The sequence below is a fragment of the Meles meles genome, chromosome 7 (genome assembly GCF_922984935.1).
Source record: "Meles meles chromosome 7, mMelMel3.1 paternal haplotype, whole genome shotgun sequence".
Classification (NCBI taxonomy): domain Eukaryota; kingdom Metazoa; phylum Chordata; class Mammalia; order Carnivora; family Mustelidae; genus Meles; species Meles meles.
The window spans coordinates 78,530,133-78,548,745 of record NC_060072.1 but is presented as its reverse complement, the minus strand read 5'-3'; the positions used below and the strand labels follow the sequence as shown (position 1 = coordinate 78,548,745).

At 40.3% G+C, this 18,613-nt stretch overlaps 1 protein-coding gene across 4 annotated transcripts in view; it reads right to left on the bottom strand.

The window, feature by feature from the left end:
• LRRK2 (leucine rich repeat kinase 2) overlaps window positions 1–18,613 on the bottom strand; it is a 133,051-nt gene that overhangs the window by 27,222 nt on the left and 87,216 nt on the right. For all 4 annotated transcript variants that reach the window (XM_046012973.1, XM_046012974.1, XM_046012975.1 and 1 more), the window contains 3 exons: window positions 13,992–14,092; window positions 10,347–10,537; window positions 4,701–4,861 (listed from right to left, as the gene is read on the bottom strand). In XM_046012973.1, the coding sequence (XP_045868929.1) occupies window positions 4,701–4,861; window positions 10,347–10,537; window positions 13,992–14,092 (453 nt within the window). The remainder of the gene's footprint in view (window positions 1–4,700; window positions 4,862–10,346; window positions 10,538–13,991; window positions 14,093–18,613) is intronic.

The following is an 18,613-nucleotide window of genomic DNA, read 5'->3' as shown; positions in this document are numbered from 1 at the left end:
TAACAAATGCAATGAGTAAATAAGGAAAAGATACATAGATAAAAATATAAGAAATTTAGGGGCACCTGGGTGGCCTAGTCAGTTCAGCATCTGTCTTTGGCTCAGGTCATGATCTCAGGGTCTTGGGGCTCCCTGCTCAGTGGGGAATGTGCTTGTCCCTCTGCCCCTCCCCCCACTCATGCTCTCTCTTGTCCTTCTCTTTCAAATAAATAAATAAATTCTTAAAAAAAAATAAGAAATTTATGTTAGGTCTGACTACACATCACATAGTACACAGAAACGTGTATTTTCTTTCCTTTTTTACTTTGAGACAAATATCAGTAGAGCATGTTTCATAATCTCTCTCAGATTATACTGTATAACCAGAGAATAATATTTTTAACCTAGCCAAAGACGACTGTATTGCTATGGATGTTGGCAGGATTGAAGCCATCATTCAGAACCCACCTCAGTCAACAGTGCAACTGTCACGGGACCCAGAACTGACTGTCATTCTCAACAGGCTATGATACAAATACATCCATTTGACTGAGTTAAAGTTGAAGCTCTCCAAGTTATTTACAGTTGAAAGAGTCTATCCCATATTTACCTTCCGAAATGTAAACAGACACTGCACCAGTCCTTGCCAATAGCTGTGTTGTTTCTAACTTGCTTTCCACCTTTGATGCTACCTGGCAGGGGCTCTGCTCCCCTGTAGGTTGGATTTGCATCTTGTATGACCCTATAGGCACGTCTACTTGGCCCTTAGCTTTAATTTTCTTATCTGTAAACCAGGAATAGTAATAAGACCTATATCAGACCATCATAAGGATTAAATGAGATAATCAACCCACACAAAAGTCTAAGCACAAGGGGCGCCTGGGTGTTTCAGTGGGTTAAGCCTCTGCCTTCGGCTCAGGTCATGATCCCGGAGTCCTGGGATTGAGGCCCGCATTGGGCTCTCTGCTTGGAGGGGAGCCTGCTTCCCCCCCCCCCGCCTGCCTCTCTGCCTACTTGTGATTTCTGTCTGTCAAGTAAATGGGTAAAATCTTTAAAAAAAAAAAAAATCTAAGCACAAGGCAGCACACTGTCTATGCCACAAAAGGTTTGCTCCCATTCCCATCTTCTCTCAGAGAACAGTAATGAACCCACTCTCAGAGGCACACAACAGAGAGAATGCACCACAGTGAGGCCTACTATAAAACACACACACACAAGTTTAACAAATGCACGGTCTTTTGTTTCTCTAGAAGTTTCCAAGTGAAAGATTATAACATTAAGAGATCCATTAAAAGGAAAAGACAGGAGAGGACCGAATCGTATGAAAGGGGATGATTTTCTTTTCAAACGTAACTGATTTGGAGAAGGAAAAGTTTGGTGTTGGTGGCTAGCAGTGCTGACAGTTACTGTTATTTAAAATTTGAGGCTGAGTTTCGGGCTGAGATAATCAGAAGTTCTTTAGCAATAATGAATACAGTAATGACAAAGAGAAGTTCCAGGATATAGTGAGAAAAAATGCTTACAATGTATTAAGCAGCCTGGGGGAAAAGGGACAGAACAGATAGGATCAAGGCTTTGGTTTCTTCTGTCATGATCTTTTTCCATTGTGTGTGTTCCTGCACACTGATAGAGCAGATTAAAAGGATCAGTAATGAGTATCTGATTTGGCATGAAGAATCAACTGGATATTGAACTCTAGGCAGGTTTTGACCAAAACCAGGAAGTCAGATACTTAAAAGGAAGGGCCATGATTCTGAAAAGAGTTAAACTGAGCTGGCTGTTGGCTAGCACAGCCCACTGAAAGAGGTGGCCCAGAACACAGTCCCCTGAGACCAGACAGATCCACTGTCCAAGGAGGTGGACAAAGCCTCACCAGCAGGATTTCTGCTCCACCAACACTGTGCCTAGGTTGGGGTGTGGAGGCCTCAGCTGAGTGGTCTGGCCCACCTACAATATCACACAAGAGTCCTGAACAGATCTCCCAAGAGAAGACCCCTACCCTGTGCCCACACTTTCTAGGTGGGAGTGTAGGCAGCCTGTGGGATTCCATTCTAAGATTCTTCTTCCAAACCTGTACTTGACAAGGTCTACGGTACATGGTCCCATCATTTTGCTTTGTTTATTTTGATTTTTTTAGTAACTAAGACTGAATATTTAAGCCTCTTTAAGTACATGTTAGAGTTACATGTAATCTAGGAGAGAGATTTAGGATGTAAAGCCAAACAACTATGGATTCATTTTTCATTTAGATTAAGTTCTTTCCTTGGTCACTTACTGGACGGCTTCCTCCAAATAGAGAATCTTGCTGACCCTCAGCTTCCTTATTTTACAGATGAGAAGGTAAAAGCTAACTTTCAGCCTTGGCATGAGGCTGAGATACCATGTGTCTAATATACCTGGCACTGAGCCTGATACACAGCTGGTGCCCAAGAGATAATCATTTTATTGCTATTAAACAACCCAGTGAGACTTGCAGCCAAACATGTACTTTGAAAGGTTTCAGAGAGGGCACACTCTAATTCCAGCATATCGCTATGAAAACCAAAAGAGAGGATACGTATCTGGCGCAAAAATAAAATCACACATTGCAGTCTGGGGCCATCTCCTTATCCAAGTTCATAAGTAGGGTGGGAGGCCGAATGGGGATGGTTAGAGAACAAACTCCGATCTTTTGCCTTCCCAGATATCCTCGATTGTCTTCTGTCCTAGGCAAGTGTTTTAATTGAGCGCCAGTCATCAAGATGATGTAACTTTATTTACAAATAACAAACTATACAAGATTTCTCTGAATATGGAGCTGTTCCTCTAAACATAAGTCAATCCCCCAATTTTCTATACCTGCCCTTGCCCTATGACTGTTTCTCACTAATCAGAACCTGAGATTCTGATGAACCTGAGACTAGCAGGAGACTAGGAGTTGAGAAAGGGAGGGAGGATCCTATGGAGTAGCCAGTAATGTGAAAGAACATGTCTAAACATAAGACCACACAAACACAAGGACACAGGAAGTAGACTACCACTGGCAGAAAGTCAGTTAACAGTAGAAGTAGTAGGATTATTAGAATAGGCATGACAAATAGGGGTTGCGGATGACCCTAAAATGGAACATTAGACTCGAAGGTAAGAAAACAGCATCTGTGATTTCTGGAGACCATAGATATAATGGTATCCAGAGTGGGTACGTTTCATTCACATACAACCATGACTCTTCTTGCTATATAGGGCCAAACAGAGAATCTATACTATTAAGTATTGAAGTATTAGTGACACAGAAATTTTGAAGAAAGAAAACTGAAGTGCAGTGCTTAAAGGTTTTAACTTCTGTACCAATCTGTAGGAAGAAAGCATGCCTGTATCAAGAAGAGTACAATGGAAAACTCTGGCCCCACAACTCTACCTGAAACTCTCGGAGCCAGAAGTATTTAGGAATTTATACTTTTTCATATTTAAGAAAGTTAATAATTAGGCACATAACATAGTTACAGAAACTCTCAGTAGGGTTGGGGCCAACACCCTGTACCCAAATGTGCTGTATTTCTGCCATGAAACATACACATATTCACATGGAGTTTGAGAAAGAAAGATCATAATAAGCATCAAGTTAGTTCAGGTCAGATTTTGCCACCAAATCAGTTCTTTAAAAAAAAAAAGTGGGATGCCTAGGTGGCTCAGTAGGTTAAGCATCTGCCTGCAGCGCAGGTCATGATCCTCGAGTCCTGGGATTGAGTCCCACATCGGGCTCCTTGTTCAGCGGGGAGCCTGCTTCTCCCTCTCCCTGCAGCTCCCCCTGGTTGTGCGCGCTCTATCTCTCTCTCTCTCTCTCTCTGTCAAAAAAATAAATAAAATCTTAAACAAGAAACAAAAAAAGTCTTTGGGTTTTTAAAGTCCTTTGGATTTCAGAGTTATAAAAAAGCGTTTGTGAACCTGCATTTGGTTTGCCTCATTTTTAGGTAAGTGTGAACAATTCCTAGTGTAAAACTTCTACTGTTCCTTCTCACCACCTCTAGAACATCTAAATATTTAAAAAATTAAACTTTTAAAAATATAATTTGTCATCAAACAGTCTCTATTTTTTACTTGTTCTTTTTCCCTCCTGGAAAACTATATCAGTAAATCTTTTCTGTTGTTGTTTCCCTATAGGCTGCAGTGATTAAAATCACAATGTAGGGATGCCTGGGTAGCTCAGTCGTTAGGCGTCTGCCTTCAGCTCTGATCATGATCCAGGGTCCTGGGATAGAGCCCTGCATCGAGCTGCCTGCTCAGCGAGGCACCTGCTTTTCCCTCTCCCACTTCCCCTGCTTGTTTTCCCTCTCTCTGTCAAATAAATAAATAAAATCTTTTTAAAAAATAAATAAATAAGGGATGCCTGGGTGGCTCAGTGGGTTAAGCCGCTGCCTTCGGCTCAGGTCATGATCCTGGGGTCCTGGGATCGAGTCCCGCATCGGGCTCCTTGCATAGCAGGGAGCCTGCTTCCTCCTCTCTGCCTGCCTCTCTGCCTGCTTGTGTGTACTCTCTCTCTCTGAAAAATAGAATCTTAAAAAAAAATAAATAAATAAATAAAATAAAATAAAATCACAACATAGTAGTCATGATATTCACACAAGAACTATCTGTTCAAACATGATAGGACACAGTGTTCTCTTGATTCTCCTGAACTTACAATGGAAGTCACTGGTTGTCCATCCTGAAGAAGGAATTACCAAGCCAACCTTCTCACATACCTGGTGTGCCCTCCGACGTCTTTATCCCCATTCTACAGCAGTACTGAGCAATTCCATAGTCCGCAATCTTCGCAATGATGCCAGCATTGGGATACAGAGTGAAGAGCAGCACATTGTGGGGCTTTAAGTCACGGTATATAATCATGGCCGAGTGGAGGTATCTGCCAGAAAATGTACAGGTAGTGTCATTAAAATGTGATTGTATTATTATAACTTCTGTCATGATTTCCTTAAATATGTATGTCCATTATGCAAAGCCTCAAAACTTCTGTGCTAAGTCTGAACTCTCCACAGAGATGAAGAGATATCATAGAAGGAAATGAAAACATATAAACCAAATACTGTAAAACAAGCTTGTGCTTTTATTTTTTTAAGATTTTATTTATTTATTTGAGAGAGAGTGAAAGTGAGAGAGATTACAGAGGGAGAGGGAGAGGGAGAAGCAGACTCCCAGATGAGCAGAGAGCCCAACAAGGGGCTCCATGCCAGCCTCCTGGGATCATGACCTGAGCCAAAGGCAAATGCTAAACTGACCCACCTGAGTCACCTGGGCACCCCAAAGTTGTGTTTTTAAAACCAACCAACTGGGTGCCTGGGTGGCACAGTTGGTTAAGCGACTGCCTTCAGCTCAGGTCATGATCCTGGAGTGCCAGGATCAAGTCCCACATCAGGATCCCTACTCAGCAGGGAGTCTGCATTTCCCCCTGACCCTCTCTCCTCTCATGCTCTCCCTATCTCTCATTCTGCCAAATAAATAAATAAATAAATAAAATCTTTAAGAAACAACAACAACCAACAAACTAACAACAACAACAACAAAAAGTCAATGTTGATAAGTGAATGATTTAAACTTTCAGGCAAAACCAGTTCAAGCAAAGTACCAGTTTTTGATGACTTTTCTTTTGTATACCTAAGAATTACATAAAAGGAATTCTGAATTCTCTCAAAGATCAATAACTATTTTAATTAGCATAAAATGTAAATATGTTAAATGAGAGTTGATCTTATTTTGATATAACTCCATTTAATAGTCTTCATGTTCTTAAAACCATAGAGAAGTTTATCTTAGCTTTTAAAATTCTCTCTATTCCATTTCTCTTCTGATATTTATTTTTCTCTGACTGAAATATTTCCTAAATTTGGGGAAAATATTTTCACCTTTTTCAATAATAACAAATCAACACAAAAAACAATCTATCCAGCTATCAATACTGTACTCTGTTTGAAGATGTAATTTACTTTACACCCAATTCTGTTATGAATCAAGGTTAACAAAAACATTTTGGACTGAAAGTTGGAATGAGTAAAACAATGTCTTGGGAAAGGTGATCTTGGATGATGTTAAAGTCACTCCCTTTAGAGACTGATCCAATCAAACATAAGCAGTAGAGTAGGACATTGAAGGCAAATATTAAGAAGTAAAATAAAGTTTTAATCTTAACCAGGTCTTCTCCATTTTGGGAACACAGCCAGAGAGCTACCACTGTGCTCCAACAACTAAAGTCACTCTATTACCCGCTTTCATTACATATTCACAAAATCAGATTCTGCCCCTACCACTCTGTCTTCCCTGCTCCATGATATCAAATTTGCTACAACTCTCCACGTGATCTCACAGGTAAATTATGAGCTATCTTGAAAGGACAATTTTTTACAGAACTTAATGAGGTAAATTTAAATCCTTTGGTTTTGTGGCGTTTGGTTTGGGTTCACACCATATCCTTAAATATTTACTCCATTACCTAATACCCATCACAGTTAGAGGGATTAGGAGCAGAGTGGCAGCAGTACTACCGCATGACAGCCTACAGTGTAGGAATCATTTAATTGCATCAGCTGAAACAGAACTTCCTTTCTCTTCCAGGATGTAGTCAGGACATTTGACGTTAGGCCTACTCATTCTGCTCTACATATTTTTGGCTGAAAAATAAGATAAATGTACTAATGAAGTTGACCTTAACAATAAGTAATGGACTAGAAAGAAAAATTTACCAAGGGCTTACTGAAAGGCCATTAGCTACCCTTGCCTTGCTGAGGAGAAAAGCTGGGAGATTAAGAAGAAAAAAGTTAAAGCCAAGTCATGCATACTTGAACAGCATCCAAATCCTTCCTAATGCATGCCTCTTTCAGAATATTTATAGAATATAGACTCTCTCACAATACTTCTCAAAGGTTAAAAAAGTAGTTAAACTCAATTTGAAATAATGTCAGTGGGAGGGAAAGATTAACTAGGTTAGTTAAAATGTTCAATAATAGAATTTAATCTTAAAAAGTGCAGTTTTAATAGCTTCTAATAGACTAGCAAAATAGCTTTTGATATATTAACAAGTACAGATCTTGCCTTACTGAAAATAATTCACCCATAATTTATGCATTATGTGACAATGAGCATTGCCAAATATTTTATTAAAATAAACTGGTCTAAATTCTGTTAGTCATTCTTTAATTGTGATTCTCATCAATGTTGCTAGGAAACCCCTTTCTTTATAATTAAAAGAAAACTTTATCTCACCCTAAGTCAAATTATTCTAAAAATAAGATGCATTCATTCATTTAACAAATATGTATTGGGTATCTAAGAAGGTCAGTCCCTAGGGGATATAAAATCTCTGCTTTTGAGGAGTCACAATCTAGAAGGAGAGAGAGGTACTCAAACAAGGTTACAGAACTGTGGTGAGTTCCCAAATGCGAGGGAGGTCAAAGGGAGAAAAACAGATGTAAAGATAGCAAAGCAGACTCTGCCACTAGACTGGAAGTTTTCAACCTTGATAAGTTAATATATGTATAATCTCTGCCCTTCCTTCTTCAGCACCTACCACCATCTTGCACAGAGCCAACTCAAGGAACATGTGCTAGAGAGGCCATCTACCAACGGTGCAGCTGAGCTTGATCGTGGAGATGGTATATGAGCAAATTCTACAGGAAAATGAATTCTGCAGGCAGACAAATCTGGAGAAGAATGACGAATGCCAAGACAGACATGGATGCCAATGAAAAGTAAGACCTTCAGTATGATGAGAATGGCGAGTGAGGGCAGTGGAAAGGCAGGGGGATGAAGAGAAAGGCAAGAGGCAACACAGAGTTTTGATGCTATGCCACGGAGTCTGAATGTACTTCACAGATAACTTGGAACTACCAGGGAATTTCAAGCAGAGGAGATTCAGGGTAGGAAAGAGTAGCGGAGAAAGGAAACTCAATTTTGTAAAAATGAAACATAGAAACTTATGGGAAACACAGGTGACCACACCAGGTAATTGAGAATTATGACTAAGAGCTCAAGGGAGAGGACTGAATTAGAAAGGAAACCTAATAATTGTAGGCAATACTGTAAGAGAATATGTAACGTGAAAAAAGTTCTTATATATGCCTCTAAGTGCTATCATTTAAGGGACTCCAGAGGAGTGTGATTTCATTGTCTCCTTCTACCTCTGTAGTTATAGTTTTATGCTGAAATATATTTGAGGAGACAACCCCTCATGTGGAGTTTTTAAAAATATATACTTAGTGCTGCTAGAAGACTGAAAGCTGAAATCTATTAGCCTCTTGTGGCCCAAGATCCTGAAAGCTGTCCTGACGTTATGCTGAGAAGAAATCAGGCATATTAAAGGAAAGTATGCTGAGGTTTAATTTACTTCATTGGAAACTGCTGGATTTGTTATTTAAAGTGGTGGGCATTATGGAGGACCTGTATTGCATGGAGCTGGCTGTGGTGCATAAACAATGACCTCTAGAACACTGAAAAGAAATTTAAAAAAATAAAAATTTTTAAAAAGTAAAGTAAGGTCTCAGAGAACCAGAGTAAGTTATCTTAGAGACGGGGTCTTTCGAACAGTTGTGAATGAAAATGAGCAATTCTTCATTTTCCAAATAAACATTTTGGGAATTATACGGAAGAATCAGCGGAAAATTAGGATCTGGATTTAGTTAAATTAAGGAAAGCAGTTGACCCATCTCCGAAATACATGAGACATTGCTGCACATTATCTAGATTAATTTAGTAGACGGTTCCCCCTGGTGTTCAAAAGCAGATATACCCAGCCAAATCCACCCCTCCACAATAATGTCTCATTAATAATCTCTATGTTCTTCAGTAGTTCCTGGATCTATTCTCTATAACTATCAAGTTATACCTTCTTGGTTTGGTTTTATTTGTTTATGAGTAGTGTTTATCTGTTTTCCTTACCATCCATTCTATTTACATTTCTGGAGACAGCCTGAGAGGAACAGAAGCAGTATTTCAGAAGGGAAGGAAGAGAAAGGAATTTGCATCCACTGTGTGGCTACATGGACCAGGTACTGCTGTCCTTCCTCCCTCTCTCCCTCGCTCCCTATTCTCTCTCTCCCTACTCTCTCTACCGCCAACAGATATCTACTGAAGGCCGACTGTCCCATGCTACGGATAGGAAAGTGAACAAGTTGGCAAGTCCCTATCATGGCCCTTAGATTCTAATGGCAAAGGGAGACAATGAAATGTTTTAAATGAAAACATAAAGAATACCAGGTAGTGATAAGTGCTAGAGATGCCAGAGAGACATAAGGTAGGCAGGGACATCCTCTCTGAGAGGAAACCTGCAAGAAATGAGAAGTGAGCCAAGAAGATATCTGGGGCTCAGACACTCCCGGTCAAGAGAGGAGCTGATATAAAACCCCGGGTACATTTGAGAAACCTCAGAGAAGCCAGTGACTGAGCACAGTGATGAGAGAGTAAGACGGCAGATAACGCGATAAACATTCGATCCAGCCACCATGGCCACCATGTGAAGAGCTAGGTATGTGGGGCACAGATGAAAGCAAGTGGGCCGATTAGGCAAGGAGCCATGCCAGTGGCTCAGACACCCTGGATAGGGAGAGAGACTGTGAGAAGTAGCTACCTGAAGATATGTTTTGATGGCAGAGCTGAAAGTATTTGCTGAAGGATTAGGTGTGGGATATGGGAGGAAGGAAGGAACGAAGGACGACTCCAAGGTGAAATATGTGCGTGACCGGAGATGGGGCCAGTAGAGGAGGAGGAAATCCAGACTTTAATCTGGGATAACTTCAATTATCACAGAAGTCCTTGAAATATGACATATTAAGTACTAGTCACAGTTTATAGACTCTAACAAAAAGAGTTTCAGAGGTGTAAAACCATGATTACTAAGTGTGTGGAGCAGCGATTTCCCCCAGTCCCTTTGTGTCCAAAGACCATGGCCTTCCCACTCTCTTGTACCTCCTGGTGCCAGCTGGCTGCAGGCTTGGGTGTACCTCTGACAGTCAAATCACTCCAGTCCCCTTCAGAAATACACACCAATCTTTCCTTAGAATTATCCAGAACTGACACTTTCCCTGACACTTTGAAACTTCACCTACATTTTGGGGGGGGGGGGGGAGTAGACCACTACTGGGTTAACATCATGAGCTCCAGAGCAGGATTCCTGGGTCCCAATTCTCCTTTCACTATATAGGAGGTTCTGCATGGCCCTCCTACTCTTATTTTATGAAATTACAAAATATGATCAGGGAAATGGTAGTCTTTCCCTCAAGTTGTTTGCGAAATGTGACTGGGGCATAATGTTACTGGAAAGTGCTGCTCTCCAAGCACGAGAGTAAGTTCAGGCTCACTCTTGTCACACGCAGAGTAGAAAACCACACGACCGAATTAATTACCTCAGGCCATCAGCCACATGTAGCGCAATCCTGTGCTGCAGGGTTCTGGTAAGACTTCCTTTGTCCTGCTGAAGCAAGCGGTCCAGCGAACCCTTGGAGGCCAACTCCATCACCAACATGCGAGGACGAATCCCAGCCGCCAGCAAAGATATTAAGCTGGGGTGGTGGAGGTGGCAAAGGACCACCAGCTCCTGCGAAAGAGAAAAACATTTACCCATACTATAGCCCCCGTGTCTCCTTCCTTAGGTGTCTCGACACCTTGAGCATGGTTTTTCTCTGGGAAACTGGATGACAGCAAGTGTCCCATTTCTTTTTTGTTTTTTTTTTTTTGTTTTTGTATTTTCCACATATTCAGGAATAAACATCTTTTTTTAAAAAATGTATATTGAACGATTATGTTAAGTTCTCTCTTTCCTTTTGCTCTGTTTTTCAGAGGATTTAATGCAGGGACAGCCCACATGCCCTGGTTACACTACCAGGTCATGTCAATCTTACCTAATGAATCCCAGTTATCACAGAGTCGCCCTCAGCCCAGGATTCGGAGCAGCCAGTGCTCATCCACTGCCCCTAGCATGTGAGGTACAACCTGCCTATCATCAGTGGTTTCCTGACTTGACAAGTTTACTGAGAGTGTCCCAAGCCCACAGGGGTATACGGTATCACTTCCTGAAAACCCTCTAATAACTTCCCATTACTTTTGGATTAAAACCCCCTGCACTTACACCGCCTTCATGGCTGGATCTGACCTGCCCCCAGCCCATCTCTCAAACCCTCTGTCCTCTGTCCTCTACACTTCCTGCATCATTCTTCACCACACTGGTGTCCATTCAGCTCTCCACACGTGCCCAGCTTCTCCATTCCAGCCGCAAGGCCTTTGCCCATGCCGATCCCTCTGCTCTGAAATCCCTTCACCCTCCACACGGCCGAAGGCTTCTCATCATTCTGATCTTCACCCACATACTCTTCCTGCCTCAGAGTGGCCTGCCTGGAACCACCCTCACTGAAGCAATCCCCAGCTGCAACAATCTCTCCCCAAGGAGTGAGAGATCCTATTTATTTATTTTTTTTAAAGATTTTTATTTATTTATTTGACAGACAGAGATCACAAGTAGGCAGAGAGGCAGGCAGAGAGAGAGAGAGAGGAGGAAGCAGGCTTCCTGCTAAGCAGAGAGCCCGATGTGGGACTCGATCCCTGGACCCTGGGATCATGACCTGAGCCGAAGGCAGAGGCTTTAACCCACTGAGCCAGCCAGGTGCCCTGAGAGATCCTATTTAAACTTGAACAGAGAGGTCTCCATTTCAACATAACCCTCTTCCTAGCCCACATCCTGTGAGACTTCACAATCCCCTTTACGATACTGTGGTCTGTGAATTCCACACATACAGTCCTCTATATTTCACTTTACCCTGAAACCCTAATTTAGCTGAATTTATAGTTCATGGGATAGTAAGTTGATTCATGTTTTAAACTGTGATTTCTGCAGAAGCTCTGCTTCTTAACAACAGCTTCAAAGGTGGGGAGTATCAGTGCAAACCGCCTTTGCCAGGAAACGGGAGTGTGGAGAATTCTGCAAACTGAAGAAGAAAGGCGGAATACCCTGAGCGGGGATTTTCTAAGAACAAAAGCTCCAGACTGCGATCATATTTCCTTAGTGGATAACAATCTTTCTTTCCTCTGTCTGATCAGCTCAGTTGGTTCAGACTGATGAAAAGCAGTCAAGTTCGGTCTGTTTTCTTTCAGAGGCCCAGGCAGAAAGAAGCCTAATTCAAATTTTCCATCCTCGAAAATCACTCACTGATTTCAAAGAGAAAGGAGCAGCTGACTCTCCTAGATCCGCCCCAGTTCACGACTACTGGTAGAATGACCCTCAAAATGCAGCACCAGATACTGAAGCACTAAAGTGCTTTCTTTTTCTTTCCCTTTTTTTTTTTTTAAAGAACAAGCACAGGTGCCTGGATACCTCAGCTGGTTAGGTGTCTGCCGTCAATTCACATCATGATCCCGGGGCTCTGTCCTGGGATGTAGCCCCACACTGAGCCCCACACCAGGCTCTGTGCTCAGCGAGGAGTCTGCTTCTCTCTCTCCCTCTGCCCCTTCCTCCACTTGTGCTTCCTTCCTCTCTGTCTCTATCTCAAATACATCAACAAAATCTTTTTAAAAAATTAAAAAGAACAAGTCTAACACACACTCTACTGTTACTATTTATCCTATCATTTCCTTGGGTCATTGAGCTGCCTACTCAGTCCTGTATACATTCTTAGTGTTCTGATTTTCAATAGGATTCCCTGTGTGCACTGCATAAAATTTGAAACACATAGTAAAGAGTAATGACTAAGGTTGAAAAATCAATTTATACAACCAACTGCCTACAGATTGAAAGAGACTGTGTCCAGATTTTCTTCACAGACTTGATTCTATTTATAAAATGTTTATTAACTTAATTTCTAGAGCCACAGTGTAACTTTTGATACCACTAATAAAATTACTCCAGGATATTTTATACAGACATGGGATTATTTTCATCATCCAGAGTAAATAATATATTGTAACTATTTCTCTCTCTCTCTCTCTCTCTCTTTTTTTTTTAGTTTACACGTGTCACGTCATTTCAGACTTAGGCACAAATACTTCTCAATTTTTTTTTTAAATAAGAATGAATAGATTAAAAATACAGTTGAGTTCTGGCAAAGATTACAGAATTCGAATTGGATTTTACCTTTACTCTCACTCCGACTCACTCTCTCATTCCTACTCTCAGAAAATAGAATAAATCCCCATGAGTACTCAGTATCAGAGAGGGTACTAGAGTCACCACTGCTGGCTTTGCTTTCAATATCCATTCACTTTTCCTTCTTCCTAAGGGTAGTTTAATTTTTTTAAAGATTTTATTTATTTGAGACAGAGCGATACAAAGAGAGAGCATGAGCAGGGGGAACAGTAGAGGCAGAGGGAGAAGCAGACTCCCCACTGAGTCGGGAGCCCTATGCAGGGCTCAATCCCAAGACCTGGAGATCATGACCCGAACTGAAGGCAGATGCCCAACCATCTGAGCCACCCAGGTGCCCCAGGGTACCTTGATTTTTGCTGAATTATCCAACCCTCACCCAAGCAGACCATGAATTTTGGGGGGAACTGACCCGAACCCCAGCCTCTGGAAAAGGTGAGACTATTCTAAGTATTACCATCTGCATTACCATACAGATTGATTAACACAGGCCTAAGCCAATCAGTACACAGCAACGTCCTGAACATGAAGTGCTTATGGAGAAAAGAACATGTGATAGAAGTGAAACCAAGAGAAATTGTTAAATGAGCCACTGTGTACAGGATTTGGGTTCCTCTGAAATACAAGACCTCAAAAAAGGTACCCTCTTCTCTTCTGTACTTGGGGTGTAACTATGATGCCTGGGACAAGAATTCTCAGAATACTGTCTTTTCTTCATTTTTCCAACAGGAGAAACAAAACAAACTTTTTTTTTTTTAACTCCATGAGGTAAAGACAAAGGCGGGATTTTGTACTAAACTCAGGTAGGCTTGGGGGAAATGCAGTCATTTTGGATTTTCACAAACACGTGCAAAACCAGAGTTTCAGGAGACTACCAATGTCTGAGGTAATGTAGTAATAATATTATTGGACTTCTTACTTGTCTTAACAGTCTCAGTGATGTATGTTTATTGAAAATCTTCACAGCCACTTCTTCCCCTTCGTAGACTGCCCGATAAACAGATCCAAAGCTGCCGTCACCTTTTGAAAAGAAAGCACAAAGCACTTCAGTTAATCTGTCCAACTAGAAAAGCCAGATGAATTATATTGGTTCTAATTACATATGTTGTGTACATGAACAGAAATCTGACCCACTTGATCTGCTGAATCAAGTCTGCTCTGATGCCCACTCTTCCTCCTTCTACTCCGTGAACTATGACACACCTAAAGATTTTGTTCCAGCCTTCCCGTCTCCATCTACATTCTCCCCACTCAACTATCTCGCCGACTCCCTAACTTCATCGCTTCCTATAGGTTGAGTGTTTCACATCTTCATCGATAGGCACAAGCCACCTTCTGAACTCTATCCTTTATTTACAACTTTGCACTGCAGATCACGAGCATGCCCCTCCAAATCTCAACCATGCTCCATCAGAAGCCACGCTCATCATCTGGTCTCCAAACCAGTTTTTATTCTACCTCATATATCTCATTAAAACAGTAACAACAACAACAAAAATTTTAAAAACCTCTTTTCATGGTCATTCTAGAGCCCAAACTGAAAAAATCATCTTAGTTCTTTGCCCCAGGCCTCCTTTCCATTTCCATTCCCACCACACCCATTGGATGCCCTTGGTGCTTTCTGCATAGACGTGGAGGCCTTCTGAGTTCATCCCCTCTGATGCAGTCTACCTCTCCTACAGAAGCAATCTCCCTATAATTACACTTTTATTATGTCACTCTCTTGTTCAAAAACAAATAATTCTATGCTATCTATGAAATAAGATTTCAAATCAGAGACAAATCCGTATTACAGCCCCAAATTCTTGTGTTTCTCTTCCTGCCTTACTGCTCATTCTCTGGGCTCTAGCCCAGTGGTTCTCTTGGTTTGGGCTACACAGGACATCTGAGGAACTTTCTAAAAATACCAATGTCTCAGTCCACCCTCAAAGATTCTGACCTAATAAGTCACAGGAGTTAATGATCATTAGTATTTTTTTCTTTTAATTCACCAGGTGACAGTAATGAACAACCAGGGTTGAGAACAACTGTTCTAGAAAACTGGAATAGCCAAAATTTCCTGAACATGCTTTGTATCTTCAGGCTCCCATACCATTGTTAGGCAGTTGCTTAAAGAGCTCTGCTGCTCTATCATCTCACCCTCTGCGGTGTTTGTCAAGTCTGTAAAGCACAATACATATTGAGATACCAAAGCCTGAGAAATCGACCATGATCAACTCATGATTACTACTCTTCACTGACACACAGTATATCCTTATTTGTATAGTATTTATGGTTCTCATTTACTGCTTTGAAATACAAGCACTTGACTGACAAGTGAATGAACTCAGAAAAATCTACAGAGAGATAGAACAATGTTGAGATCTGTTGTTTCTAAGTGGTGAAATTATGCAACTGTGGGAAGCTTAGATATTTTGTGGTTTTTAATATTTTTGTTTTTGTATTGTGTATTTTCATCTCTATGATAAGTCCTTGTAAGCATATAGTATTTTATGCTCAGAAACAATGCACATTAAAAATAAAAATAATAAGTGTTCATCTGAGCATATGTCATATTTCTACTATATGGTAGACATGTCAAAATATCATCTGTGGTCTACAGCCATAGCAACCTGAACACGCCCAATCTCGTCTGATCTCGGAAAATATCATCTGTGTATTTTCAGTCTTGGTATCTTCCCACCCCTTCTTTCCAGTACTCAATAAATATCCAACTTCTAAAACCATTACTCAATACTGATGGTATTGAGAGTTTTGGAGAGAAAAGAAAGCTATCGGATCGGTTAAATATTTGAATCAAAGCAAGACTGGGAAAACAGGAGAGGGAAAAGAGAAAGAAAACAAGTGGAAGGGGAATGGAAAAAAAGAGAAAGACAGATGGACAATTATTCTGGTTCCCCTCAATCTGGACAACCATCCACAACAAAGAAAAAAGCAAATAAGCAGACAGAAAAAATACACTCTAAAGAGATATAAAAATTTCAGGTGAGAGTAGAAGAGATTTCTAATTTTTTTAAGCCCTTCCCTATTTTGAATCACTGTCATATGAAAATGGAGCACGGACAGTCATCTCCCTCAGATGGCTAACACTAAAAATAAGGTTAAGGACCATTAGTGCACATTTGTGACAACAAAGTGTGAAAAAAACTTGAAGGCAAGGAAACCTTCCTAACCCCATCAGATCACACCATTGAAGTACATTTCTATTATGGCTTTCTGGAAAAATAGTCCCCTGAAGAGGAAACATACCTCACAACTCCTCAGACACACAAAACCCTATACCTATGCATTTAAAATTTTTTCATAAAACAAGTCTATAAATATTTACAAATCTATCAAAAGGTTCATATAGTAACTGCCATCTTAGAAAAAAGTGTTAACTGAAGGCCTGAAATTTACTCCTGCCCTATAATGAAAATGGCAATGAATGACCTCTACCACATTACCTCAGCATAAAAACACAGGGAAGTCTGTTTATAAAATGTTTTTAGAAGGATATATCTCATTTGTTTAGATCACTGATTCTCAACTAGGATGCTGTTGGTTCCTTATCCCTACCCTCTACCTTTTGCAATGTCTGGAGACATGTTGATTGTCATACCTGGGGATGGGGGGTGAGGATATACCACTGACATCTAGTGGGCAAAGGCCAAGGCTGCTACTAAACATCATACAATGAGGGACAGCTCCCATAACAAAGAATCAATTAGTCCGAGACAGCAATAGTACAGAGTTTCAGAATCCCTGATCTAAACTGTAAATGAACATGGAATTTATAGGTTTACAGGACATGAGACTAGAGAATGGGAGTACTTATATAAAAACTTTCCTCTGTGTAATGAATGGAATACAGAACACAGATGCTTTTAGAGGTGGTCAAAGGTAAAAACTTCCAGGGGCGCCTGGGTGGCTCAGTGGGTTAAAGCCTCTGCCTTCGACTCGGGTCATGATCTCGGGGTCCTGGGATCGAGCCCCGCATCGGGCTCTCCGCTCTGCGGGGAGCCTGCTTCCTCCTCTCTCTCTGCCTGCCTCTCTGCCTAGCTGTGATTTCTCTCTGTCAAATAAATAAAAAATATTTAAAAAAAAAAAAAAGGTAAAAACTTCCAGTTATAAGAGAAATAAGCACCAGGGGTGGAATGTACAGCATGATGACTATAGTTAACACTGCTATGTAATATATATTGAAAGTTGTTAAGGGACTTAATCCTGCAAGATCTCACCACCAATAAATTTTTTTCTTTTATATCTATATGGGATAATCAATTTTAACTACATTCATTGTGGTAATCATTTCATGATATATGTAGAGTCAAATCATTTGCTGTATACCTTAAACTTACAGTGCTGTATGTCAATTATATCAATAAAACTGGAAAAAACCCACAAGTGCTTCAAAAATGAACTTTGCAAACATTTCTACATACATTGTTCAAAAAGTATCCATTAATATGAAACATACTATATGCACTAATAAGAGATATTTGGGGAGCTTTGTCTGATAGCTTGAGATCCCTTCAGAGAAAGACTACAGTGTGACTGGTGCTTACCTGTACCCTTGGAATCACAAGTCAAGTTTGGTATTGGTTAAGATCTAGGATTTGGCATTGACAATTCAGTATTTTGTGTTAACCCACTATTACTAATATATTCACTTTCAGAGTTCCAAAGCATTCAAATTCACTCTAAATTTCTCAGCTGATATGAAGAATAAAGGTACAAGGCAGTTTCTTTACCTTTACATGTCATGTCCCAAATTTTTGATATTCTTTATTAATAATTTTAATATACTGACAGATATATTTTAGGCATTCTTTCTGTGGAAATTTAATTAAAATTAAATGTATACAGATACAACAATGAATACTCCACAAAGTAAATCCAGAGCTGTCTTCAGATACTTTAACTCAACCCAGTGCTCTTCATGGTTCCCAGTGACTCTCAAGAAGGCTCAGAACTTGAGTATATCACTGATTTAATAATGCTTCTCAATTTTTCATCCCAAACTGCTTTTTATGAATATTTTTATGAGAATTCACGCTTGTTATCCTGAGGGACAAAACTGCTCTTATGACTACATCGAGGTGTTCTTCCTTTACTTATTCTGTCTTCTCAAGACTGAAAAATGACGGCATTACAACAACTGAAAATCTCTTTAACTGCCTCCCTCATTTCCAGCACTTAAGGCCAACGTAAGGATGTATCTCACAAACATGTGTGCTTCCAAAGCAACCCCATCCTTATCTTGAACCTCATCCATAAGAATGTGTGCAAACCACTATGGTGAGTGCTGTGAAGTGTGTAAACCTGGCGATTCAGAGACCTGTACCCCTGGGGCTAATAATATATTATATGTTAATAAAAAATTAAATATTTAAGAAAAAAGAAATGTGTGCAAAGCAAATTCCTTGTCTGTAACATATTACTTTCAAATAGATCATTCTGGAAAAAACCCATTATAACGAATATACGAAGATACTACAAACTATGACAATATAGTTGAATATTTTCTAGGTTATAAGGAAAAATGATATCCTAATTTTT